Below are 26,631 nucleotides of genomic sequence, written 5' to 3'. Positions count from 1 at the left end.
TGGCACAGAATAGCCACAAAGCTCAGAGACGTAAGACGAGACATGGCGCGACAGTTTGTTTGATCTGAACAGTCTAGTTTTATAACGTTTGTTGTTGGCAGGATTATTACAGATTCAACATGTCAAGTCTTGTGACGAGACTGATCCATTTGTTAGCCATTCAAAGAACAGTGGGCTAACATTGTCTTCAGCTAAGCAGCTAGCTATTTTGCTGTACATAGCTAGCTATTTTGCTGTACATAGCTAGCTATTTTGCTGTACATAGCTAGCTATTTTGCTGTACATAGCTAGCTATTTTGCTGTACATAGCTAGCTATTTTGCTGTACATAGCTAGCTATTTTGCTGTACATAGCTAGCTATTTTGCTGTACATAGCTAGCTATTTTGCTGTACATAGCTAGCTATTTTGCTGTACATAGCTAGCTATTTTGCTGTACATAGCTAGCCTGCCTTGCTGACATTTCTGACAAGTTAAAAACTGTACTCTGTTTCTGCTATTTCAAGACACACATTTTCTACAAGTGGCAACTTTTGTTTAAAATTTTCATCTCGCAATTGTAACGCGGCACTGTGGAAAACGATCTCAACTGCACATCTTGTGTTTTTGATCTGAACGCCTCATCTTCGGTCAGCTATTGTACAACACAATTCTAAAACTAGTTTAGAATTATCTCTGATCTAGCTCAGGGATGGTCAACTCGTCATCGGGGGTTTTCGTTGGTGACACTTGCCCCAGCTGTCATGACTCCAATAATTATGGTCTTATGTTTAGAATGGAATTTGTTTAATCAGGTGTGATTTAGTTAATTCTATAGACTCACCAAATTATTGTTCTCTTTCAGCTAAAAGGAGACTCTACAATAACCAAGTCTCGAAGGTGAAGTGTCTACGCATTTGAAAACGTCAAAGGACTATACCCAACATCCCAGAACTTCGGAGAGAAGTGTTGTGAAGACTGGGATCTCAATTGGGGGTCTACTAAGGAGAAGGATCATGTGATCAGATCACGCTTTCCCCTGTCGTCGTCAGATTTGGTCGTTCCCAGGAAGTGTGTGAGAACCTACACAGTACTCTGAATTGTTGTTGAAAGATCACCAACCAATCATATATAAGGGATGTTTGTGTGGGCAACAATAAACTTGTGTGAGAAACAATACTTGTGCATCTAGTCATCATTATTGTACATTTGAAATGGTTCTAGAATGATTTACTCAACTGGTCTTTTTTCCTGGGTGTCTCTGGTCTTGGAAGGTTTACACTTCAAACGAGCAGACCTACAGGTGTGTAGTTATCCAGAGAGATGTATGGGACTACCGTGGTATAAATACAGTACAAAACAAGTCGCTACGATTTTACACAGAGCAGGTCAGAGTTTTATTAGGGAGACAAATAAGAATACAAGGTGGTCTCTGTAAACTTCCTCAAAATAAGGGAAAAGGGAAAATTCTGAAGTGATGTCACCCAGACCAAGGAAAAATGTACACAAAAAAAAAAAACTTTTCAAAGATGTCACCAAATTGAGTATTTTTCCTAATTGGGATCCAAAATGAAGAATTAATATACAGTGAAGTCGTAGAAAGTGTTAGCCTTTTTATGTAAACATCCTTGGTAATAAATAAATGGAATATTCCAGTGGTGAAATGGAGAGGTTATGTTAGGTGCAGGAGTCTCCCTGCAATTCATGCAGCTGCACCAGCGAGGTGGTCCGGAGACCCTGGGAAAACCCTCTGGTTCTCCATGATGTCAAACATCACTCCAGATAGACAGGAAGTGGTCAGTTCCAGTATCTCTCTCCTTCTCTCTCCTTCTCTCTCTCTCCTTCTCTCTCGCTCCTTCTCTCCCTCTCTCTCCTCTCTCTCTCTCTCCTTCTCTCCCTCTCTCTCTCTCTCTCTCTCCTTTCTTCAAAGGACAGCGCTTGCAATTTAGCCTGTAACGATGATAAGAAAAACATGAAATTACAGAATGCATCTAAATGTTGTGTGATATGATTATACTGTTGCTAAATGGGTAAACAGTACCACAGGTGAAATACCTTTTTACTAACCACCTCAGCCAGCCTCTCTCCTTGCAGTCGGGCAGCCCTGTCATGTTCTAATGCTTTCTGCAGCCCTCCCCCCTTGGACGATCTGCGGCTTTTCAAAACTGGAATCGTACAGAAAAACATGTACACCACACTTATTAGGATTGTATTGCTCACTACATGGTCTTTCATGTAGAACCAATAAGGATTTTCATGCAGTACAGTATAACACCTCCACGATCCATACACAACATCTTCGTGGCTATAGAGGTGGTGAGTCAAGGGGCCATCCCAGTAGTGTTAGTAGCTCGCTGGTATAGGAGCCAGAGGAGGACAAAGGACTTGCCAAAGCCACGGTGATTTTCCATGAATGCAGAGCTATGATAGTCAAAATGTAACTTTTTTTTTTTAATGCAAGTGTGATAACTAATGTACTAAATATCGTCATATTACTATCTTGTACCGGGAAATTCACAGTAGCTACTATCATCTTTGACGTTCCTGGCATTCTGTCTGACAACGTGAATATTGTAACATGTACAGTTGAAGTCGGACGTTTACATACACCTTAGCCAAATACATTTAAACTCAGTTTTTCACAATTCCTGACATTTAATCCTAGTAAAAATTCCCTGTCTTAGGTCAGTTAGGATCACCACTTTATTTTAAGAATGTGAAATAGAATAATAATAATAATAATAGTAGAGAGAATGATTTATTTCAGCTTTTATCACTTTCATCACATTCCCAGTAGATCGGAAGTTTACATGCACTAAATTAGTATTTGGTAGCATTGCCTTTAAATTGTTTAACTTGGGTCAAACGTTTCAGGTAGCCTTCCACAAGCTTCCCACAATACGTTGGGTGAATGTTGGTCCATTCCTCCTGACAGAGCTGGTGTAACGGAGTCAGGTTTGTAGGCCACCTTGCTTGCCCCCGCTTTTTCAGTTCTACCCACACATTTCCTATGGGATTGAGGTCAGGGCTTTGTGATGGCCACTCCAATACCTTAACTTTGTTGTATGCTTGGGGTCATTGTCCATTTGGAAGACCCATTTGCGACCAAGCTTTAACTTCCTGACTGATGTCTTGAGATGTTGCTTCAATATGTCCACATAATTTTCTTTCCTCATGATGCTATCTATTCTGTGAAGTGCACCAGTCCCTCCTGCAGCAAAGAACCCCCACAATATGATGCTGCCACCCCCGTGCTTCACGGTTGGGATGGTGTTCTTCGGCTTGCAAGCGTCCCCCATTTTCCTCCAAACATAACGATGGTCATTATGGCCAAACAGTTCTATTTTTGTTTCATCAGACCAGAGGACATTTCTCCAACAAGTACAATCTTTGTCCCCATGTGCAGTTGCAAACCATAGTCTGGCTTTTTTATGGCGGTTTTTGAGCAGTGGCTTCTTCCTTGCTGAGCTGCCTTTTCAGGTTATATCGATATAGGACTCATTTTACTGTGGATATAGATCATTTTTTACCTGTTTCCTTCAGCATCTTCACAAGGTCCTTGTTCTGGGATTGATTTGCACTTTTCACACTGAAGTACGTTCATCTCTAGGAGACAGAATGCATCTCCTTCCTGAGCAGTATGACGGCTGCGTGGTCCCATGGTGTTTATACTTGCATACTATTGTTTGTACAGATGAACGTGGTACCTTCAGTCGTTTGGAAATTGCTCCCAAGGATGAACCTGACTTGTGGAGGTCTACAATTTTTTTTCTGAGGTCTTGGCTGATTTCTTTTGATTTTCCCATGATGTCAAGCAAAGAGGCACTGAGTTTGAACCTCTGGCCTGCTCGCCTCCCTACCTCTGAGGAAGTACAGTTCCCGCTCAGCCCAGTCAAAACTGTTCGCTGCTCTGGCACCCCAATGGTGGAACAAACTCCCTCACGACGCCAGGTCAGCGGAGTCAATCACCACCTTCCGGAGACACCTGAAACCCCACCTCTTTAAGGAATACCTAGGATAGGATAAAGTAATCCTTCTAACCCCCCCCCCCTTAAAAGATTTAGATGCACTATTGTAAAGTGGCTGTTCCACTGGATATCATAAGGTGAATGCACCAATTTGTAAGTCGCTCTGGATAAGAGCGTCTGCTAAATGACTTAAATGTAAGGTAGGCCTTGAAATACATCCACAGGTACACCTCCAATTGTCTCAAATTATGTCAATTAGCCTATCAGAAGCTTCTAAAGCCATGACATAATTTCTGGAATTTTCCAAGCTTTTTAAAGGCACAGTCAACTTAGTGTATGTAAACTTCTGACCCACTGGAATTGTGATACAGTGAATTATAAGTGAAATAATGTCTGTAAGCAATTGTTGGAAAAATGACTTGTGTCATGCACAAAGTAGATGTCCTAACTGACTTGCCAAAACTATAGTTTAACGAGATATTTGTGGAGTTGTTGAAAAACAAGTTTTAATGACTCCAACCTAAGTGTATGTAAACTTCTGACTTCAACTGTATACGGTGGGGATTTTAGCATGTAAATCTTTATGGGGCAACAACAAAAAGTAGTGGGATCCATGCCAGCAAAGGACAACACACCACAACGCTAAACAATACATTAATTGCACTGTAAAGGTGACGAACGGTGCTCACAAACTGTTTGGGCCTACATAAAGCTGTCCCAACATCATCGTGAAACACCTGCATTTTGGAGCTGCCTTACAAACATTGTCTCTTTTTTGTTTTCTTGAGTATGTGGCTTTATTAACTCAATGATATATATATATATATATATATATATATATATATATATATATATATATTACATTGTTTGTAAACTAATATGTGACACATATTAATGCCAAAATAGCATTCAAAACAGGCAAGCCCCCCCCCCCCCCCCCCCCCAACAAATAAATAAAATTACGGTCTCCACTGCATGCATAACATTTTTTAGTAATGATATCGAACCACCGTGCAATCATGACGCAATATGCACCTGCACTTGCAGACCGTACTTGCTACAAAGTTACAGGAAGATAAACCAACAACCACACAAACTGAAGTAGGAAACATTGTAAACGCAGGTCCAGCCAGGAACAAAATGTAGCCTAGCTAGCTAGCATTTTATTATTCTGGATCCTCTGACATCGTGGTGATGAACAGGAATTCCTGAAGGCCCCTCTGGCGCTATGCTGTCAAATCCTCCCTCGTGTTTCTAGTTTAGTGGCGCTATGCTGTCAAATCCTCCCTCGTGTTTCTAGTTTAGTGGCGCTATGCTGTCAAATCCTCCCTCATGTTTCTAGTTTAGTGGTGCTATGCTGTCAAATCCTCCCTCATGTTTCTAGTTTAGTGGGGCTATGCTGTCAAATCCTCCCTCGTGTTTCTAGTTTAGTGGCGCTATGCTGTCAAATCCTCCCTCATGTTTCTAGTTTAGTGGTGCTATGCTGTCAAATCCTCCCTCGTGTTTCTAGTTTAGTGGCGCTATGCTGTCAAATCCTCCCTCGTGTTTCTAGTTTAGTGGTGCTATGCTGTCAAATCCTCCCTCATGTTTCTAGTTTAGTGGTGCTATGCTGTCAAATCCTCCCTCATGTTTCTAGTTTAGTGGTGCTATGCTGTCAAATCCTCCCTCATGTTTCTAGTTTAGTGGCGCTATGCTGTCAAATCCTCCCTCATGTTTCTAGTTTAGTGGCGCTATGCTGTCAAATCCTCCCTCGTGTTTCTAGTTTAGTGGGGCTATGCTGTCAAATCCTCCCTCATGTTTCTAGTTTAGTGTCACTATGCTGTCAAATCCTCCCTCATGTTTCTAGTTTAGTGGTGCTATGCTGTCAAATCCTCCCTCATGTTTCTAGTTTAGTGGGGCTATGCTGTCAAATCCTCCCTCATGTTTTTAGTTTAGTGGGGCTATGCTGTCAAATCCTCCCTCATGTTTTTAGTTTAGTGTCACAATGCTGTCAAATCCTCCCTCATGTTTCTAGTTTAGTGGTGCTATGCTGTCAAATCCTCCCTCGTGTTTCTAGTTTAGTGTCACAATGCTGTCAAATCCTCCCTCGTGTTTCTAGTTTAGTGGTGCTATGCTGTCAAATCCTCCCTCGTGTTTCTAGTTTAGTGGTGCTATGCTGTCAAATCCTCCCTCATGTTTCTAGTTTAGTGGCGCTATGCTGTCAAATCCTCCCTCATGTTTCTAGTTTAGTGGCGCTATGCTGTCAAATCCTCCCTCGTGTTTTTAGTTTAGTGGTGCTATGCTGTCAAATCCTCCCTCGTGTTTCTAGTTTAGTGTCACAATGCTGTCAAATCCTCCCTCGTGTTTCTAGTTTAGTGGTGCTATGCTGTCATCCTCCCTCATGTTTCTAGTTTAGTGGTGCTATGCTGTCAAATCCTCCCTCATCTTTCTAGTTTCACCAGCTGTTTGCAGTAACTGATATGTTAATTAAGTATTTCATATTCATATTTGGGCTCCCGAGTGGCGCTGCGGTCTAAGGCACTGCATCTCAGTGCTAGAGGCGTCATCACAGACCCTGGTTCGATTCCAAGCTGTATCACAACCGGCCGTGATTGGGAGTCCCATAGGGCGGCGGACCATTGGCCCAGCGTCGTTAGGGTTTGGCCTGGGTAGGCCGTCATTGTAAATAAGAATTTGCTCTTAACTGGCTTGCCTAGTTAAGTAAAGGTTAAATAAAAATCAATATAAAATATTGTCAGGTTTGCTAACAACAAACTATTTAGCTAGCTTCTAGCCTAGTTTCTGATGTGCAATGTGATCTCTTTGAAGTGTTGTGTGTCCTGACGAGAAGGCAAACATTCCTAGCTGTGCCATCCAGGCAAAATCAAGCATCAGCTAATTGTTATGGATGTATCCAAATTAATGCCAGGAGAAAACAACTACATAAGCAACTGTAAATACAGCTACTTTGCTGTTATTCTGGGCCTCGCTGCAGAGGGTCGTAGCTGTGTGTTAGCCGTAGCTAGTTAGCTAGCAAGGGATAAGAACGTTGTCAGTCGAGCATTACAACGAACGACTGTTGCGTCCATAAATATTGAACTAATCTAACGACTGGGTATGATTTATAATTAGTTAACTAATACATATCCTACTGTATATACTAGACTTAACTCTATATACAGTATTATCTAATTAATTAGCGGCCCAAATTGATTATCCCTTTTATACCATGGGTATAATTGAACACATTTGCTGGTAGAAATGTTTTCAACGTCCACTGAAGTAGCTAGCAAGTTTACTAGATAGCCGTTGCATTGGTAACCGAACAGACTTGCTAGTTTAGCTAACCAAACCATTAGTCTTCGCTTGCTATTATGAAAATCTAATTCAACAGTGCAATAAAGGTTCATGTTTTCAATTCTGCTTTTGCTTTCAAAAGCAGCTCAAACATAGAGCATGTTATAATTTATTAGCCGTTGAACTCTACCGTGCTGATATACCGTGTGTTACAGGGAAACAATGCACGCTATAGAATTCCCTTCAAGACAATCAGAAACGAGTATTTATTAAATAATGCCATGCTATAAGACACTACCAATTTTCTTCTAAAGGGTTTACAATTACGTTAGTTACTGTAAGATTTTGGGTGTTCATCAATGCATGCTTTTTTTAACGTTTAGTTACCATTTATCAAGGTACAAAATGCCTCTCTCTCTACTCCTCATCTTCCTCTCTCTCGCTCTCTGCTTCTCATCTTCCTCCCTCTCTCTACTCATCTTCCTCCCTCTCTCTCTCCCTCAATCAGAAGAGCTTCAGCAGCCAAGTCCCACACCAGCACCACCAAGTCAACCGCAACCAAAATGTCTTCTACAGCCGCAACTAAACCGCAAACTGACGGTCCCAAGACCACACCCAGAGGGACGGGGGCTAATACCAAGGCTCAGCCAACCACGGCTAAGGGGGCTACCCCCCTCCTTCCACTGAAAAGTACCCTCATTCCTAAACGGGTACGTTTTTGACTTTTTACGCGAACGCACTAGTCACGCCAGTGGTTGTTAACGTCAGCTCTAGTGTTATTTTGGGGGAATTGTGTTTTTATCACCCATGGTGACACTAAGGACATGGAGCGTGCAGGTCAGAGTAAACTATGAAAAGTCCCAGCCACCTCGTCAAAGCATGTCCACCTAAGCCGTGGCCCAGTGAGTCATTGTAGCTGGGCCGTGGTGGTGGGAACACAGCGGTCTGAGGCTTTTAGGTCAAACAATGCACCATCTTGTGTTTGTCTTGTACCCTAAGTAAAGTTGTATTTATTTGTCTATGTAATTTAGAATTTGAAGAAGTTTATTGTGCACGCAATGTGGAATATTTGTCTTTGGCCTCACCACATAAAAACAGCCATTTTAAACAATGCATGAATCATATTAAAGGTGAAGCTCAGTAATTTTAAACTATGTTGGATGGTTCCTCACGCTGAAAGTAGTCTGGGTCAGTTCTTTAAACAGCCACTATCAACTTTATCTATACCTGACTTCACCTTTATCTGTTAATGTAAAATCCCTCCCTCTTTCTCTCCCTTTCTCTCTCTCCCTCCCTCCCTCTCTCTCTTTCTCTCTCCCTCTCTCTCTTTCTCTCCCCCTCTCTCATTCTCTTTGTGTGTGTAGCCTGGCTGTGGAAATAATACGTTTGTGAAGATCGAAGGTTTACCAGAGACTGGCTATACAGAGGAAGATGTTCTGGCTCTGGTGAAGCCTTACGGATATAGACCTGGACTCTACAACTGTTTCATACTGCCTGCACAGAGATGGGTAGGTTGGCTGTGTGTTTCATACTGCCTCACCAGAGATGGGTAGGTTGGCTGTGTGTTTCATACTGCCTCACCAGAGATGGGTAGGTTGGCTGTGTGTTTCATACTGCCTCACCAGAGATGGGTAGGTCGGCTGTGTGTTTCATACTGCCTCACCAGAGATGGGTAGGTTGGCTGTGTGTTTCATACTGCCTCACCAGAGATGGGTAGGTCGGCTGTGTGTAGAGATGGGTAGGTTGGCTGTGTGTTTCATACTGCCTCACCAGAGATGGGTAGGTCGGCTGTGTGTTTCATACTGCCTCACCAGAGATGGGTAGGTCGGCTGTGTGTTTCATACTGCCTCACCAGAGATGGGTAGGTTGGCTGTGTGTTTCATACTGCCTCACCAGAGATGGGTAGGTTGGCTGTGTGTTTCATACTGCCTCACCAGAGATGGGTAGGTTGGCTGTGTGTTTCATACTGCCTCACCAGAGATGGGTAGGTTGGCTGTGTGTTTCAGACTGCCTCACCAGAGATGGGTAGGTTGGCTGTGTGTTTCATACTGCCTCACCAGAGATGGGTAGGTTGGCTGTGTGTTTCATACTGCCTCACCAGAGATGGGTAGGTTGGCTGTGTGTTTCAGACTGCCTCACCAGAGATGGGTAGGTTGGCTGTGTGTTTCATACTGCCTCACCAGAGATTGGTAGGTTGGCTGTGTGTTTCATACTGCCTCACCAGAGACGGGTAGGTTGGCTGTGTGTTTCATACTGCCTCACCAGAGATGGGTAGGTTGGCTGTGTGTTTCATACTGCCTCACCAGAGATGGGTAGGTTGGCTGTGTGTTTCATACTGCCTCACCAGAGATGGGTAGGTTGGCTGTGTGTTTCATACTGCCTCACCAGAGATGGGTAGGTCGGCTGTGTGTTTCATACTGCCTCACCAGAGATGGGTAGGTCGGCTGTGTGTTTCATACTGCCTCACCAGAGATGGGTAGGTTGGCTGTGTGTTTCATACTGCCTCACCAGAGATGGGTAGGTTGGCTGTGTGTTTCATACTGCCTCACCAGAGATTGGTAGGTTGGCTGTGTGTTTCATACTGCCTCACCAGAGATTGGTAGGTTGGCTGTGTGTTTCATACTGCCTCACCAGAGATGGGTAGGTCGGCTGTGTGTTTCATACTGCCTCACCAGAGATGGGTAGGTTGGCTGTGTGTTTCATACTGCCTCACCAGAGATGGGTAGGTTGGCTGTGTGTTTCATACTGCCTCACCAGAGATGGGTAGGTTGGCTGTGTGTTTCATACTGCCTCACCAGAGATGGGTAGGTTGGCTGTGTGTTTCATACTGCCTCACCAGAGATGGGTAGGTCGGCTGTGTGTAGAGATGGGTAGGTTGGCTGTGTGTTTCATACTGCCTCACCAGAGATGGGTAGGTCGGCTGTGTGTTTCATACTGCCTCACCAGAGATGGGTAGGTCGGCTGTGTGTTTCATACTGCCTCACCAGAGATGGGTAGGTTGGCTGTGTGTTTCATACTGCCTCACCAGAGATGGGTAGGTTGGCTGTGTGTTTCATACTGCCTCACCAGAGATGGGTAGGTTGGCTGTGTGTTTCATACTGCCTCACCAGAGATGGGTAGGTTGGCTGTGTGTTTCATACTGCCTCACCAGAGATTGGTAGGTTGGCTGTGTGTTTCATACTGCCTCACCAGAGATGGGTAGGTTGGCTGTGTGTTTCATACTGCCTCACCAGAGATGGGTAGGTTGGCTGTGTGTTTCAGACTGCCTCACCAGAGATGGGTAGGTCGGCTGTGTGTTTCATACTGCCTCACCAGAGATGGGTAGGTTGGCTGTGTGTTTCATACTGCCTCACCAGAGATTGGTAGGTTGGCTGTGTGTTTCATACTGCCTCACCAGAGATGGGTAGGTTGGCTGTGTGTTTCATACTGCCTCACCAGAGATGGGTAGGTCGGCTGTGTGTTTCATACTGCCTCACCAGAGATGGGTAGGTCGGCTGTGTGTTTCATACTGCCTCACCAGAGATGGGTAGGTTGGCTGTGTGTTTCATACTGCCTCACCAGAGATTGGTAGGTTGGCTGTGTGTTTCATACTGCCTCACCAGAGATGGGTAGGTCGGCTGTGTGTTTCATACTGCCTCACCAGAGATGGGTAGGTTGGCTGTGTGTTTCATACTGCCTCACCAGAGATGGGTAGGTTGGCTGTGTGTTTCATACTGCCTCACCAGAGATTGGTAGGTTGGCTGTGTGTTTCATACTGCCTCACCAGAGATGGGTAGGTTGGCTGTGTGTTTCATACTGCCTCACCAGAGATGGGTAGGTTGGCTGTGTGTTTCATACTGCCTCACCAGAGATGGGTAGGTCGGCTGTGTGTTTCATACTGCCTCACCAGAGATGGGTAGGTCGGCTGTGTGTTTCATACTGCCTCACCAGAGATGGGTAGGTTGGCTGTGTGTTTCATACTGCCTCACCAGAGATGGGTAGGTTGGCTGTGTGTTTCATACTGCCTCACCAGAGATGGGTAGGTTGGCTGTGTGTCTCTGTAGATTTGTTTGCAGGGTTTTATCTAAATCAAAAAGGGGCTTAGGTGGTGGTCGTGTTGCTGTTTAAAAGCTAATTTCATGCTATGCATTTTGCGATAGCTAATGCTGCGTTCTTTTGCTCAAACTATATTGCTTTCACATAGGATTTCCGCTCACAAAAAAAAAAAAAAAATGCCAATGTTTTATATGACACTTTACAAACGGGCCCATCTTTTCCACATTCTTGACTGCGAATGCATTTTATACCTCGCGTGACGAGTGGCGTGTGGATGTTTGTCTATTTTAATAAAAGCTATTTGTTTCTGGGTACATGTACTAGTTCCAGAAAATAATATATATTTACAAAATTACCAAGTAGGTGACCTGGAAGGAAAGACGAATCAAAGTTACATATTCATGTAAGAAAAGGGTCTGATATCAACTTCCTGGTTCAGACCTCTAGGAGACACAAATGGTGAATCCAAAACAATTCCACAGGACACAATCAACAGCCTGGTCGACTCTATGCGAAGGAGATGTGTCACGCTGCATGAGGCAAATGGTGGTCACACCAGATACTGACTGGTTTTCTGATCCATGCCCCCTACCTTTTTCTATAAATCATTTTTATTTTAAGGTATCTTATCACCAACAGATGCATATCTGTATTCCCAGATGTGAAATCCTTAGATTAGGGCCTAATTTATTCATTTTGATTTACTGATTTCCTTATGTACTGTAACTCAGTAAAATCTTAGACATTTGTTGCATGTCTTTTCTATATACTTGATCTGGTTTTAGTAGTTTTACAAAGAAAACGTTATTTTTTTAAAACATTTTTTAAATATTTTTACTCTGTTTGGAGATATATATATACACTGCTAAAAAAAATAAAGGGAACACTAAAATAACACATCCTAGATCTGAATGAATTAAATATTCTTATTAAGTACTTTTTTCTTTACATAGTTGAATGTGCTGACAACAAAATCACACAAAAATTATCAATGGAAATCAAATTTATCAACCCATGGAGGTCTGGATTTGGAGTCACACTCAAAATTAAAGTGGAAAACCACACTACAGGCTGATCCAACTTTGTAATGTCCTTAAAACAAGTCAAAATGAGGTTCAGTAGTGTGTGTGGCCTCCACGTGCCTGTATGACCTCCCTACAACGCCTGGGCATGCTCCTGATGTGGCGGATGGTCTCCTGAGGGATCTCCTCCCAGACCTGGACTAAAGCATCCGCCAACTCCTGGACAGTCTGTGGTGCAACGTGGCGTTGGTGGATGGAGCGAGACATGATGTCCCAGATGTGCTCAATTGGATTCAGGTCTGGGGAACGGGCGGGCCAGTCCATAGCATCAATGCCTTCCTCTTGCAGGAACTGCTGACACACTCCAGCCACATGAGGTCTAGCATTGTCTTGCATTAGGAGGAACCCAGGGCCAACCGCACCAGCATATGGTCTCACAAGGGGTCTGAGGATCTCATCTCGGTACCTAATGGCAGTCAGGCTACCTCTGGCGAGCACATGGAGGGCTGTGCGGCCCCCCAAAGAAATGCCACCCCACACCATGACTGACCCACCGCCAAACCGGTCATGCTGGAGGATGTTGCAGGCAGCAGAACGTTCTCCACGGCGTCTCCAGACTCTGTCACGTCTGTCACATGTGCTCAGTGTGAACCTGCTTTCATCTGTGAAGAGCACAGGGCGCCAGTGGCGAATTTGCCAATCTTGGTGTTCTCTGGCAAATGCCAAACGTCCTGCACGGTGTTGGGCTGTAAGCACAACCCCCACCTGTGGACGTCGGGACCTCATACCACCCTCATGGAGTCTGTTTCTGACCGTTTGAGCAGACACATGCACATTTGTGGCCTGCTGGAGGTCATTTTGCAGGGCTCTGGCAGTGCTCCTCCTTGCACAAAGGCGGAGGTAGCGGTCCTGCTGCTGGGTTGTTGCCCTCCTACGGCCTCCTCCACGTCTCCTGATGTACTGGCCTGTCTCCTGGTAGCGCCTCCATGCTCTGGACACTACGCTGACAGACACCGCAAACCTTCTTGCCACAGCTCGCATTGATGTGCCATCCTGGATGAGCTGCACTACCTGAGCCACTTGTGTGGGTTGTAGACTCCGTCTCATGCTACCACTAGAGTGAAAGCACCGCCAGCATTCAAAAGTGAACAAAACATCACCCAGGAAGCATAGGAACTGAGAAGTGGTCTGTGGTCACCACCAGCAGAACCACTCCTTTATTGGGGGTGTCTTGCTAATTGCCTATAATTTCCACCTGTTGTCTATTCAATTTGCACAACCGCTTGTGAAATGTATTGTCAATCAGTGTTGCTTCCTAAGTGGACAGTTTGATTTCACAGAAGTGTGATTGACTTGGAGTTACATTGGGTTGTTTAAGTGTTCCCTTTATTTTTTTGAGCAGTGTGTATATATATATATATATATATATATATATATATATATATAAAATATATATATAAAATATTGTCTTGTCTCCTTTGGTCTTGTCCCTAGTACCCTAGTATTTCGATGGAAGAAATTATAAAAAATAAAATAAAAAAAATTGGGTGGGAGGGGGGTCTCGCTGTGACATGTTTTCTATGGAAAATGCTAACTGTTCACCTTCTCAGTAATAAGTGTCTTTTGACTACGTCAATCTCAAACACTGAAACCTTGTGGATTCTTTAACGTTGGCTCTGGTTGTTGATGCAATACTATACCATTGGGTGGTGGTTGTCTTGGTAACGAGTGTGTTTCTCCCAACAGGCCATCATCCGTATGGACGGAGGACAGAAGAGCTTTGTTATGGTGACAAACTACACACAGTCTCCTCCTAAACTACTAGACTGTAACCTCTCCTTCACGTTGATCTGCCCTGATACAGGCCTCGTTCAGGTAACACACACACACACACACACACACACACACACACACACACACACACACACACACACACACACACACACACACACACACACACACACAGTCCAGTCATCATTGGTGTTCTTTCTATTGCAGGAGGATGTGTACCGAACGCTGAAGGGCCTCACCACTTCGGTAAGTTAACACGTTTAACTAGGAAGGTCACTTCAGTTGGAAGTTTAGTGCCTCGTGTTGAGGAAGTAGTGACTGTAGTAGGACTGGAAATAATGAGTTGATAGATACTAATGAAATCTTTATAACCTGTTAATGAACCCTTTGTAACCTGTTAATGAACCCTTTGTAACCTGTTAATGAACCCTTTGTAACCTGTTAATGAACCCTTTGTAACCTGTTAATGAACCCTTTGTAACCTGTTAATGAACCCTTTGTAACCTGTTAATGAACCCTTTGTAACCTGTTAATGAACCCTTTGTAACCTGTTAATGAACCCTTTGTAACCTGTTAATGAACTCTTTGTAACCTGTTAATGAACCCTTTGTAACCTGCTAATGAACCCTTTGTAACCTGTTAATGAACCCTTTGTAACCTGTTAATGAACCCTTTGTAACCTGTTAATGAACCCTTTATAACCTGTTAATGAACCCTTTATAACCTGCTAATGAACCCTTTATAACCTGTTAATGAACCCTTTACTTTATAACCTGTTAATGAACCCTTTATAATGCGCTGTGCTTCTCAACAGGACACGACATTGAAGGAACGCCTTCTGATCGTCAGTAACGTCCCCGCGGGGACTACGGCAACCCGAGAGGTTCACGACCTCGTCAAACGCTTCGGATCCTACCTCGATTCGCTATCTCTGATCAACAGGGTAACACAGACACACACACACAGACAGACATGTTAAGACCAGGCACCACAATCTAATAGGGTTATATTTGTTGCCTTTAATCATATTGCAATTAACTTTTACCAATTTGAATGTAGACACACGTCACATTTTTTTTCTATAACAATTTTTGGGAAATATTGTATTAAACAGGCAAATGAGGCCGTGTCCTAAATATGTTCATATTTTAATTTGCCTCAAATACATTCTTCCGGACACTGGATGAAGTCAGGTTAAATATTTTGTTTTTATTTAGTTAGACGCTCCGGGACCAGACTTGTATAGAGCAGATTAAGACGCTCCGGGACCAGACTTGTATAGAGCAGATTAAGACGCTCCGGGACCAGATTTGTATAGAGCAGATTAAGACGCTCCGGGACCAGACTTGTAGACAGCAGATTAAGACGCTCCGGGACCAGACTTGTAGACAGCAGATTAAGACGCTCCTGGACCAGACTTGTATACAGCAGATTAAGACGCTCCGGGACCAGACTTGTATAGAGCAGATTAAGACGCTCCGGGACCAGACTTGTATACAGCAGATTAAGACGCTCCGGGACCAGATTTGTAGACAGCAGATTAAGACGCTCCGGGACCAGATTTGTAGACAGCAGATTAAGACGCTCCGGGACCAGACTTGTATACAGCAGATTAAGACGCTCCGGGACCAGACTTGTATAGAGCAGATTAAGACGCTCCGGGACCAGACTTGTATACAGCAGATTAAGACGCTCCGGGACCAGACTTGTATAGAGCAGATTAAGACGCTCCGGGACCAGACTTGTAGACAGCAGATTAAGACGCTCCGGGACCAGACTTGTATAGAGCAGATTAAGACACTCCGGGACCAGACTTGTATACAGCAGATTAAGACGCTCCGGGACCAGACTTGTATAGAGCAGATTAAGACGCTCCGGGACCAGACTTGTAGACAGCAGATTAAGACGCTCCGGGACCAGATTTGTAGACAGCAGATTAAGACGCTCCGGGACCAGACTTGTAGACAGCAGATTAAGACGCTCCGGGACCAGACTTGTATAGAGCAGATTAAGACGCTCCGGGACCAGACTTGTATAGAGCAGATTAATACGCTCCGGGACCAGACTTGTATAGAGCAGATTAATACGCTCCGGGACCAGACTTGTAGACAGCAGATTAAGACGCTCCGGGACCAGACTTGTAGACAGCAGATTAAGACGCTCCGGGACCAGACTTGTATAGAGCAGATTAAGACGCTCCGGGACCAGACTTGTATAGAGCAGATTAAGACGCTCCGGGACCAGACTTGTATAGAGCAGATTAAGACGCTCCGGGACCAGACTTGTATAGAGCAGATTAAGACGCTCCGGGACCAGATTTGTATAGAGCAGATTAAGACGCTCCGGGACCAGACTTGTATAGAGCAGATTAAGACGCTCCGGGACCAGACTTGTATAGAGCAGATTAATACGCTCCGGGACCAGACTTGTATAGAGCAGATTAATACGCTCCGGGACCAGACTTGTATAGAGCAGATTAAGACGCTCCGGGACCAGACTTGTATAGAGCAGTTTAAGACGCTCCGGGACCAGACTTGTAGACAGCAGATTAAGACGCTCCGGGACCAGACTTGTATAGAGCAGATTAAGACGCTCCGGGACCAGACTTGTAGACAGCAGATTAAGACACTCCGGGACCAGATTTGTATAGAGCAGATTAAGACGCTCCGGGACCAGACTTGTATAGAGCAGATTAAGACGCTCCGGGACCAGACTTGTATAGAGCAGATTAAGACGCTCCGGGACCAGACTTGTATAGAGCAGATTAATACGCTCCGGGACCAGACTTGTAGACAGCAGATTAAGACGCTCCGGGACCAGACTTGTATAGAGCAGATTAAGACGCTCCGGGACCAGACTTGTAGACAGCAGATTAAGACGCTCCGGGACCAGACTTGTATAGAGCAGATTAATACGCTCCGGGACCAGACTTGTATAGAGCAGATTAAGACGCTCCGGGACCAGACTTGTATAGAGCAGATTAAGACGCTCCGGGACCAGACTTGTAGACAGCAGATTAAGACGCTCCGGGACCAGACTTGTATACAGCAGATTAATACGCTCCGGGACCAGACTTGTATAGAGCAGATTAAGACGCTCCGGGACCAGACTTGTATACAGCAGATTAAGACGCTCCGGGACCAGACTTGTAGACAGCAGATTAAGACGCTCCGGGACCAGACTTGTAGACAGCAGATTAAGACGCTCCTGGACCAGACTTGTATAGAGCAGATTAAGACGCTCCGGGACCAGACTTGTATACAGCAGATTAAGACGCTCCGGGACCAGACTTGTATACAGCAGATTAAGATGCTCCGGGACCAGACTTGTATGCAGCAGATTAAGATGCTCCGGGACCAGACTTGTATGCAGCAGATTAAGATGCTCCGGGACCAGACTTGTATGTAGCAGATTAAGACGCTCCGGGACCAGACTTGTATAGAGCAGATTAAGACGCTCCGGGACCAGACTTGTAGACAGCAGATTAAGACGCTCCGGGACCAGACTTGTATAGAGCAGATTAAGACACTCCGGGACCAGACTTGTATACAGCAGATTAAGATGCTCCGGGACCAGACTTGTATGCAGCAGATTAAGATGCTCCGGGACCAGACTTGTATGCAGCAGATTAAGATGCTCCGGGACCAGACTTGTATGCAGCAGATTAAGACGCTCCGGGACCAGACTTGTATACAGCAGATTAAGACGCTCCGGGACCAGACTTGTAGACAGCAGATTAATACGCTCCGGGACCAGACTTGTATACAGCAGATTAAGACGCTCCGGGACCAGACTTGTATACAGCAGATTAAGACGCTCCGGGACCAGACTTGTATACAGCAGATTAAGACGCTCCGGGACCAGACTTGTATAGAGCAGATTAAGACGCTCCGGGACCAGACTTGTAGACAGCAGATTAAGACGCTCCGGGACCAGACTTGTATGCAGCAGATTAAGACGCTCCGGGACCAGACTTGTATGCAGCAGATTAAGACGCTCCGGGACCAGACTTGTATGCAGCAGATTAAGATGCTCCGGGACCAGACTTGTATAGAGCAGATTAACACGCTCCGGGACCAGACTTTTAGACAGCAGATTAATACGCTCCGGGACCAGACTTGTAGACAGCAGATTAAGACGCTCCGGGACCAGACTTGTATAGAGCAGATTAACACGCTCCGGGACCAGACTTGTATGCAGCAGATTAAGATGCTCCGGGACCAGACTTGTATGCAGCAGATTAAGATGCTCCGGGACCAGACTTGTATGCAGCAGATTAAGATGCTCCGGGACCAGAATTGTATACAGCAGATTAAGATGCTCCGGGACCAGACTTGTAGACAGCAGATTAAGATGCTCCGGGACCAGACTTGTATACAGCAGATTAAGATGCTCCGGGACCAGACTTGTATACAGCAGATTAAGATGCTCCGGGACCAGACTTGTATGCAGCAGATTAAGACCCTCTATACAAGTCTTCTGGAGAAAATGTCTAAGGATAACCACGGAGAGGTTGTTGTATGCAGCTGCTTCTGAACCTGAGAAAAATGACTTGGCGTTTGGGAAGAGTCTGACTTTCAGGAAATGGCAGTTAAAAACGAAGTACACTGAATTTAGACTACCAATCGCGAAAAGCCTATTAAGACCTAATCATCATCTCTTTTTTAAAGATACACTCAGCAATATGATGCAGAAAGTAAATCGCATAGTCTGTCAATTTCCGCAACTAAGAGCGTCGATGCGCGATGCTAAACTTCTCCTTTGTTTTGGTCTCGTTCCTACCACGTTGTAAAAGCATGAATCAAACCATTTCACATGCGTAGGTCCTGTGTTAGACCAGAAAGTCTTGCATCTTGTATCTCTATTTGTGGTGCTGCTCGTGGCAACTTCATTTCGCTGAGTTGTAGCGTTAAAATAAGTTACTACGTATCGTCCTGTTTCTAACGCTTATGATTCAATGTAGTGAGCTTTGAAATGGATGTATGGCCCTTTTTTTGAAAGTGACAAAACTTCCTGACATGTTGACCTTAGTATGATAAACTAAAGAAAGATGAATTTACATCAAGTTTTTTAAAAGGTTCTTGTTTATTGAAAAGTGCTAATATTAAAGTCGGAATCCGCAGTAGGGACACGGTGAAAACAGCCCCACTGTTCATTTATTTTTAGATTTGTTTTTGACGAAGCGGAGCGTGGTCAGTGTTGATTCAGCATTGCAGTACGTTCTGCTGTTCTGTCATGCGTGCTATGATGTCAGAGCGGAAACGGTGTTTATTGGCAGTAATATCTTTGTTTTTGTAATATCGCTGTTAGACGTGGCGTCTTGTAATATCGCTGTTAGACGTGGCGTCTTGTAATATCGCTGTTAGACGTGGCGTCTTGTAATATCGCTGTTAGACGTGGCGTCTTGTAATATCGCTGTTAGACGTGGCGTCTTGTAATATCGCTGTTAGACGTGGCGTCTTGTAACATCGCTGTTAGACGTGGCGTCTTGTAACATCGCTGTTAGACGTGGCGTCTTGTAATATCGCTGTTAGACGTGGCGTCTTGTAATATCGCTGTTAGACGTGGCGTCTTGTAATATCGCTGTTAGACGTGGCGTCTTGTAATATCGCTGTTAGACGTGGCGTCTTGTAATATCGCTGTTAGACGTGGCGTCTTGTAGTATCGCTGTTAGACGTGGCGTCTTGTAATATCGCTGTTAGACGTGGCGTCTTGTAATATCGCTGTTAGACGTGGCGTCTTGTAGTATCGCTGTTAGACGTGGCGTCTTGTAGTATCGCTGTTAGACGTGGCGTCTTGTAATATCGCTGTTAGACGTGGCGTCTTGTAATATCGCTGTTAGACGTGGCGTCTTGTAATATCGCTGTTAGACGTGGCGTCTTGTAATATCGCTGTTAGACGTGGCGTCTTGTAACATCGCTGTTAGACGTGGCGTCTTGTAACATCGCTGTTAGACGTGGCGTCTTGTAACATCGCTGTTAGACGTGGCGTCTTGTAATATCGCTGTTAGACGTGGCGTCTTGTAATATCGCTGTTAGACGTGGCGTCTTGTAATATCGCTGTTAGACGTGGCGTCTTGTAATATCGCTGTTAGACGTGGCGTCTTGTAGTATCGCTGTTAGACGTGGCGTCTTGTAATATCGCTGTTAGACGTGGCGTCTTGTAATATCGCTGTTAGACGTGGCGTCTTGTAGTATCGCTGTTAGACGTGGCGTCTTGTAGTATCGCTGTTAGACGTGGCGTCTTGTAATATCGCTGTTAGACGTGGCGTCTTGTAATATCGCTGTTAGACGTGGCGTCTTGTAATATCGCTGTTAGACGTGGCGTCTTGTAATATCGCTGTTAGACGTGGCGTCTTGTAGTATCGCTGTTAGACGTGGCGTCTTGTAGTATCGCTGTTAGACGTGGCGTCTTGTAATATCGCTGTTAGACGTGGCGTCTTGTAATATCGCTGTTAGACGTGGCGTCTTGTAATATCGCTGTTAGACGTGGCGTCTTGTAATATCGCTGTTAGACGTGGCGTCTTGTAATATCGCTGTTAGACGTGGCGTCTTGTAATATCGCTGTTAGACGTGGCGTCTTGTAATATCGCTGTTAGACGTGGCGTCTTGTAGTATCGCTGTTAGACGTGGCGTCTTGTAGTATCGCTGTTAGACGTGGCGTCTTGTAGTATCGCTGTTAGACGTGGCGTCTTGTAGTATCGCTGTTAGACGTGGCGTCTTGTAGTATCGCTGTTAGACGTGGCGTCTTGTAGTATCGCTGTTAGACGTGGCGTCTTGTAGTATCGCTGTTAGACGTGGCGTCTTGTAGTATCGCTGTTAGACGTGGCGTCTTGTAGTATCGCTGTTAGACGTGGCGTCTTGTAGTATCGCTGTTAGACGTGGCGTCTTGTAGTATCGCTGTTAGACGTGGCGTCTTGTAGTATCGCTGTTAGACGTGGCGTCTTGTAATATCGCTGTTAGACGTGGCGTCTTGTAATATCGCTGTTAGACGTGGCGTCTTGTAATATCGCTGTTAGACGTGGCGTCTTGTAATATCGCTGTTAGACGTGGCGTCTTGTAACATCGCTGTTAGACGTGGCGTCTTGTAACATCGCTGTTAGACGTGGCGTCTTGTAACATCGCTGTTAGACGTGGCGTCTTGTAACATCGCTGTTAGACGTGGCGTCTTGTAGTATCGCTGTTAGACGTGGTGGTTTCACAATTTTAAGGATTCCAGCTGTGAACAACCAAAATAACACGGTCAGTGTATTCAGCTAAGCTTGGTAAGTCAACCATAGTTATTCCATGTAAAACCTTCCTGACTAAAGCAGCTATCAGGGAAATCAGTAAGAAAAGACGAGTTAGTGCCAGAAATACAAGTGCAACAGTCAGGTGTTTTTAGGTCTTGAAGAAGAAGGACAAGTACAACAGTCGGGTGTTTTTAGGTCCTGAAGAAGAAGGACAAGTACAACAGTCAGGTGTTTTTAGGTCCTGAAGAAGGACAAGTACAACAGTCAGGTGTTTTTAGGTCCTGAAGAAGGACAAGTACAACAGTCAGGTGTTTTTAGGTCTTGAAGAAGGACAAGTACAACAGTCAGGTGTTTTTAGGTCCTGAAGAAGGACAAGTACAACAGTCAGGTGGTTTTAGGTCCTGAAGAAGGACAAGTACAACAGTCAGGTGTTTTTAGGTCTTGAAGAAGAAGGACAAGTACAACAGTCAGGTGTTTTTAGGTCTTGAAGAAGGACAAGTACAACAGTCAGGTGTTTTTAGGTCTTGAAGAAGGACAAGTACAACAGTCAGGTGGTTTTAGGTCCTGAAGAAGGACAAGTACAACAGTCAGGTGTTTTTAGGTCCTGAAGAAGGACAAGTACAACAGTCAGGTGTTTTTAGGTCCTGAAGAAGGACAAGTACAACAGTCAGGTGTTTTTAGGTCTTGAAGAAGGACAAGTACAACAGTCTCATCCTTATCCCTCCCTCTTGTCCTCTCTCTCTCTTAGATTTATTTTGAGATGGAGTCGTCCTCGATAGCGATGGCAGTGTGTCTTCATTTCCAGAAGTTCCCCCGTGTAGTTCAGAACAAGCCTCTGAAGTTCAACATGCTGGTCAAGGTTAAACACCCGCCTCAGCCGCAGCCCCCAGCCAAGAAGACACCTGTCACTGGGTAAATGTCTACCTCAACCTTTCATTACTTGTCTGTCTGTATATCTATACATTACTGGGGACATAAAACCTATTTTATATATGGGTCTTTCTATAGTGTGACAACATTATAAAATGGCCAATATTTTAAATTATAATAGAAGTTCAAACCAAGAAGTCAAAACAATTGAAGCGACTAAACAGCAGTGTTGACTGAAAAGTTCAGATTACTTAAATTTATTTTTGCAGGATGGAACTTATTAGAATAATACCTAGCAAGCTTTGCAACGGTACATTTTTTTACATTTGGCTCTTTCTATAAATAAAAAGGGCCAAGGTGTGACATCAGGATCCACATTTTCCAAATGGTTTCATATACATTTTTAAATGTGATTTTTCTTGCAGCTTCACATGTAATACAAGTCTAGATGAGACCATGACAACAAAACATTTACTTGTCATTCAAAATGGAGCCAAGTAGACAGGTCTGTTTGTGCTTTAGTCAACAGTTCAATCATTTATAGCCAATGGAAAAGATCAACAGCATTTCAATAGTTTTTTAAATAGTTTATATAATGATACAGCAATATAATACCATTGTGTCTGTCAAGAAAATCATTGACAATGATAATAACCAAGTAATGAAATTCATATAATCAGTAAACCTTCACTCCTCTCCCCCAATGTGCTTGGAGAGGGAGGTGAGGAATGAAGGACACGAGGGGAGAGCCTCGATAGCGTTTCCTTGAATCCCCACGTCCTCTCTCCTTGCCGCCTCCTCAAAACCCATTGGATAAGAAGGTGAGAAAGGGGTTGACTTCTCATCCAATGGGTTCTGCGTGCAGTTTAAAGGAAGTTACTAACTAGCGGTAACACAATGACTTCCAGTCTAACTTCCTTCTTATACTGGACTCAGTAAAATAGAGGTGTGGTATTAGTGTGTAGGCTACAGACTGAAGTTGGCGGTACAGACTAAAGACAATTCCTGTGACCGTTGTCGGGGTTCGTAGAGCATTGTGAGTCTCACATCTTTCGACTCTAGGATGTAAAGGTAGAGAGAGAGAGAGAGAGAGAGAGAGAGAGAAACGAGAAGGGCAGGCTACAACAGGTAGATTCTGAATGGAGTTTGTAATTGTGTAGGACGAAAGCAGACTCCTTTAGCCTAGCTAGCTTAATTAGCGTCTCCCGATTTGATGCAGTCGAGACAGGTTCTGCGTAATCATTACTGGATGATCAATAACCTATCTATGGCTGCTGTTAGTCTACTATAGCGCGAGTCTGCTTGGATGGTTGCTGTCTCATCTCTCCCCCCCTGTTCCCTGTCACTCACTCACACTCAGTAGCCTACACACACAGCACGGCCCCCTGCTAGAGCGTCTCCTCTCTCTACCTCCTCTCTCTCACACACAGCACGGCCCCCCTGCTAGATCGTCTCTCTACCCCTCCCTCGTGCTTTATCAACTCCAGTTCATAATGTAGCTTAAAAAGGACTGTTCTGGTGTTTCCTTCGCTCGTATTGGATCAGACTAGGTCTGGATCCGATCAGGTCTATATGGAGGGTGTCTAGTTGTCCTCGGGTCTGTTCGAAAACGGGCCTTTTTATATGAAATAGAATAAATGATGCCTGTCCTTTTTGGACCCGTGAAGTCCTCTACGAAGCACTGTCCATTTTTCCCTGTTGGATACAACTAGGGCTCAGAGTTTTTCCTGTTCAGGGAACAACTCTCGGCCATTTATGTTGTTACTCCTACATTTAGACTTGGATTTGCGTGTCAACGTCACTTACTGTAATTTACGTCTTAATGTTTGTCATTTCAGCACCAAAGCCAAGAAAAAGGCGGTCCAAGGCAACAAGCCTAAAGGTGCAGCAACACCTGTTAAACCTGTTCCTACCGCAATCGCTACCGATGACACCGCTACTACCGCCACCACCAGTGCTACGGCTATCTCTGCCACTCAGCCTGTGGTTACCGAACAACCGGGACATGACGTAAGCGCCATCCAGTCCCGTGACGACATAGCGATAGACTCCGACGCGACCGCAACGGAACCCGGTCCGGTCGTCACGGAGCCCGATGACCCGATGACGACCAACAACGACCAAAGCCGAACCGTTGCTGTCGTGGCTGCAAAACCGGATGGCGAGAATGGAGAAACCGTAGCAACCGCTACCGTTCACGCTGCTACCGACGACGTTGACGCAAATGATGTCATCAATCCCGTCGACTCTGACGCCGTTGCTGGTTCTGTACCGGCACGAACACCGGTAACATCAGCCTCTGTCCCCGTAGCTCTCCCAGTGTCTGTTAAAATGAAGGACAAGCGGTTTGACTTCACTCCGGTGACTCAGGAGATCCTGAAGGCCCTGGAGGCAGCGGTGCACCAACATCGCATGGAGAAACTAGCTGAGGAACGAAGACGGGACCAAGGAGAGAATAGCCAGGACAAGCCTCTATCCGACAAGAAGAGCTCTGTAGCCGGGGAGAAGAGGGAGACCAAGACCCCGGCTGGAGAACTGAACCAGGCCCCAGCTCAACCAGAGAAGAAGACTGGAGAGAAGACGGGGACACCGACACAGACTCAAAAAGAGGAGAGAAATAGACCTGCGGTTTCCGACAAGAAGAAAAAGCTACAACCTGCGAAGTCACAGACCGATAAAAAGCCTCCAACCACACCAGCGAAGAAGACCACAACGCAGACAGAAGGAGCAAAGAAACCACCTTCAGGCTCTGGACAACCAGAGAAGAACCAGGCGAAGACCCAAGGCTTTGGAGGAAGAGGCCGGCGCAGGCACCATTCTTCCCCAGAAAAGATAGACTCTTCCAGGCATAGAAGCGAGGAGGAGCAGGGTCCTCCGACGTCGAGACACGGCGACTCCTCTAGCTCTTCTTCTGGCTCCTGCAGGAGCAACAGACAGGACGGCAGTCCCGCCAAGAAGAAGGGGAGGAAAGAGGAGGAAGAGAGGAGCAAGGTAAGAAAGGAGGTAGGGGAGGAGGAGCAGACGGTACGGGAGCCAGGGAGAGAGACGAAGTAAGAGAAGGAGACAGCAGGAATGATGGTGGATGTATTTTTTCATATTCAGGTTATATCCTTAAGTTCAGCTGTTGTTAAAAGCCTAAATGAGATGTTAACATGATTTCTTTCTGTTTCTGAGATTTAATGTTTCTGTTTGTCCCGCAGAGCCACCGTAGTAGAACTAGCCAGTCTTCTAGGAGTGATTTCATGTTTCTGTTTGTCCCACAGAGCCACCGTAGTAGAACTAGCCAGTCTTCTAGGGGTGATTTCATGTTTCTGTTTGTCCCGCAGAGCCACCGTAGTAGAACTAGCCAGTCTTCTAGGGGTGATTTCATGTTTCTGTTTGTCCCACAGAGCCACCGTAGTAGAACTAGCCAGTCTTCTAGGAGTGATTTAATGTTTCTGTTTGTCCCACAGAGCCACCGTAGTAGAACTAGCCAGTCTTCTAGGAGTGATTTAATGTTTCTGTTTGTCCCACAGAGCCACCGTAGTAGAACTAGCCAGTCTTCTAGGAGTGATTTAATGTTTCTGTTTGTCCCACAGAGCCACCGTAGTAGAACCAGCCAGTCCTCTAGGAGTGATTTCATGTTTCTGTTTGTCCCACAGAGCCACCGTAGTAGAATTAGCCAGTCTTCTAGGAGTGATTTAATGTTTCTGTTTGTCCCACAGAGCCACCGTAGTAGAACTAGCCAGTCTTCTAGGAGTGATTTCATGTTTCTGTTTGTCCCGCAGAGCCACCGTAGTAGAACTAGCCAGTCTTCTAGGGGTGATTTCATGTTTCTGTTTGTCCCGCAGAGCCACCGTAGTAGAACTAGCCAGTCTTCTAGGGGTGATTTAATGTTTCTGTTTGTCCCACAGAGCCACCGTAGTAGAACTAGCCAGTCTTCTAGGAGTGATTTAATGTTTCTGTTTGTCCCACAGAGCCACCGTAGTAGAACTAGCCAGTCTTCTAGGAGTGATTTCATGTTTCTGTTTGTCCCACAGAGCCACCGTAGTAGAACTAGCCAGTCTTCTAGGAGTGATTTAATGTTTCTGTTTGTCCCACAGAGCCACCGTAGTAGAACTAGCCAGTCTTCTAGGAGTGATTTAATGTTTCTGTTTGTCCCACAGAGCCACCGTAGTAGAATTAGCCAGTCCTCTAGGAGTGATTTCATGTTTCTGTTTGTCCCGCAGAGCCACCGTAGTAGAACTAGCCAGTATTCTAGGAGTGATTTAATGTTTCTGTTTGTCCCACAGAGCCACCGTAGTAGAATTAGCCAGTCTTCTAGGAGTGATTTCATGTTTCTGTTTGTCCCACAGAGCCACCGTAGTAGAACCAGCCAGTCCTCTAGCAGTGAGTCTAGAGATACGGAGGCAGCAGAGAGAAAGGTGAGCGTCAGATTTATAAAAACACACCATTCAAATAGTAATGTACAGAATCCAAACC

The 26,631-nt window shown here is 45.0% G+C and overlaps 1 protein-coding gene across 1 annotated transcript in view; it reads left to right on the top strand.

The window, feature by feature from the left end:
• Positions 1 to 26,631, top strand: part of LOC120049439 (zinc finger protein 638-like) — a 71,594-nt gene that overhangs the window by 33,336 nt on the left and 11,627 nt on the right. The window contains exons 11-18 of the mRNA XM_038995706.1: positions 7,730 to 7,931; positions 8,586 to 8,729; positions 14,025 to 14,153; positions 14,277 to 14,315; positions 14,884 to 15,012; positions 22,049 to 22,212; positions 24,009 to 25,161; positions 26,505 to 26,573. Coding sequence (XP_038851634.1) covers positions 7,730 to 7,931; positions 8,586 to 8,729; positions 14,025 to 14,153; positions 14,277 to 14,315; positions 14,884 to 15,012; positions 22,049 to 22,212; positions 24,009 to 25,161; positions 26,505 to 26,573 — 2,029 coding nt within the window. The remainder of the gene's footprint in view (positions 1 to 7,729; positions 7,932 to 8,585; positions 8,730 to 14,024; positions 14,154 to 14,276; positions 14,316 to 14,883; positions 15,013 to 22,048; positions 22,213 to 24,008; positions 25,162 to 26,504; positions 26,574 to 26,631) is intronic.

Source organism: Salvelinus namaycush, chromosome 6 (assembly GCF_016432855.1).
Source record: "Salvelinus namaycush isolate Seneca chromosome 6, SaNama_1.0, whole genome shotgun sequence".
Taxonomy (NCBI): Eukaryota; Metazoa; Chordata; class Actinopteri; order Salmoniformes; family Salmonidae; genus Salvelinus; species Salvelinus namaycush.
This window is presented reverse-complemented; position numbering and strand designations above follow the sequence as displayed.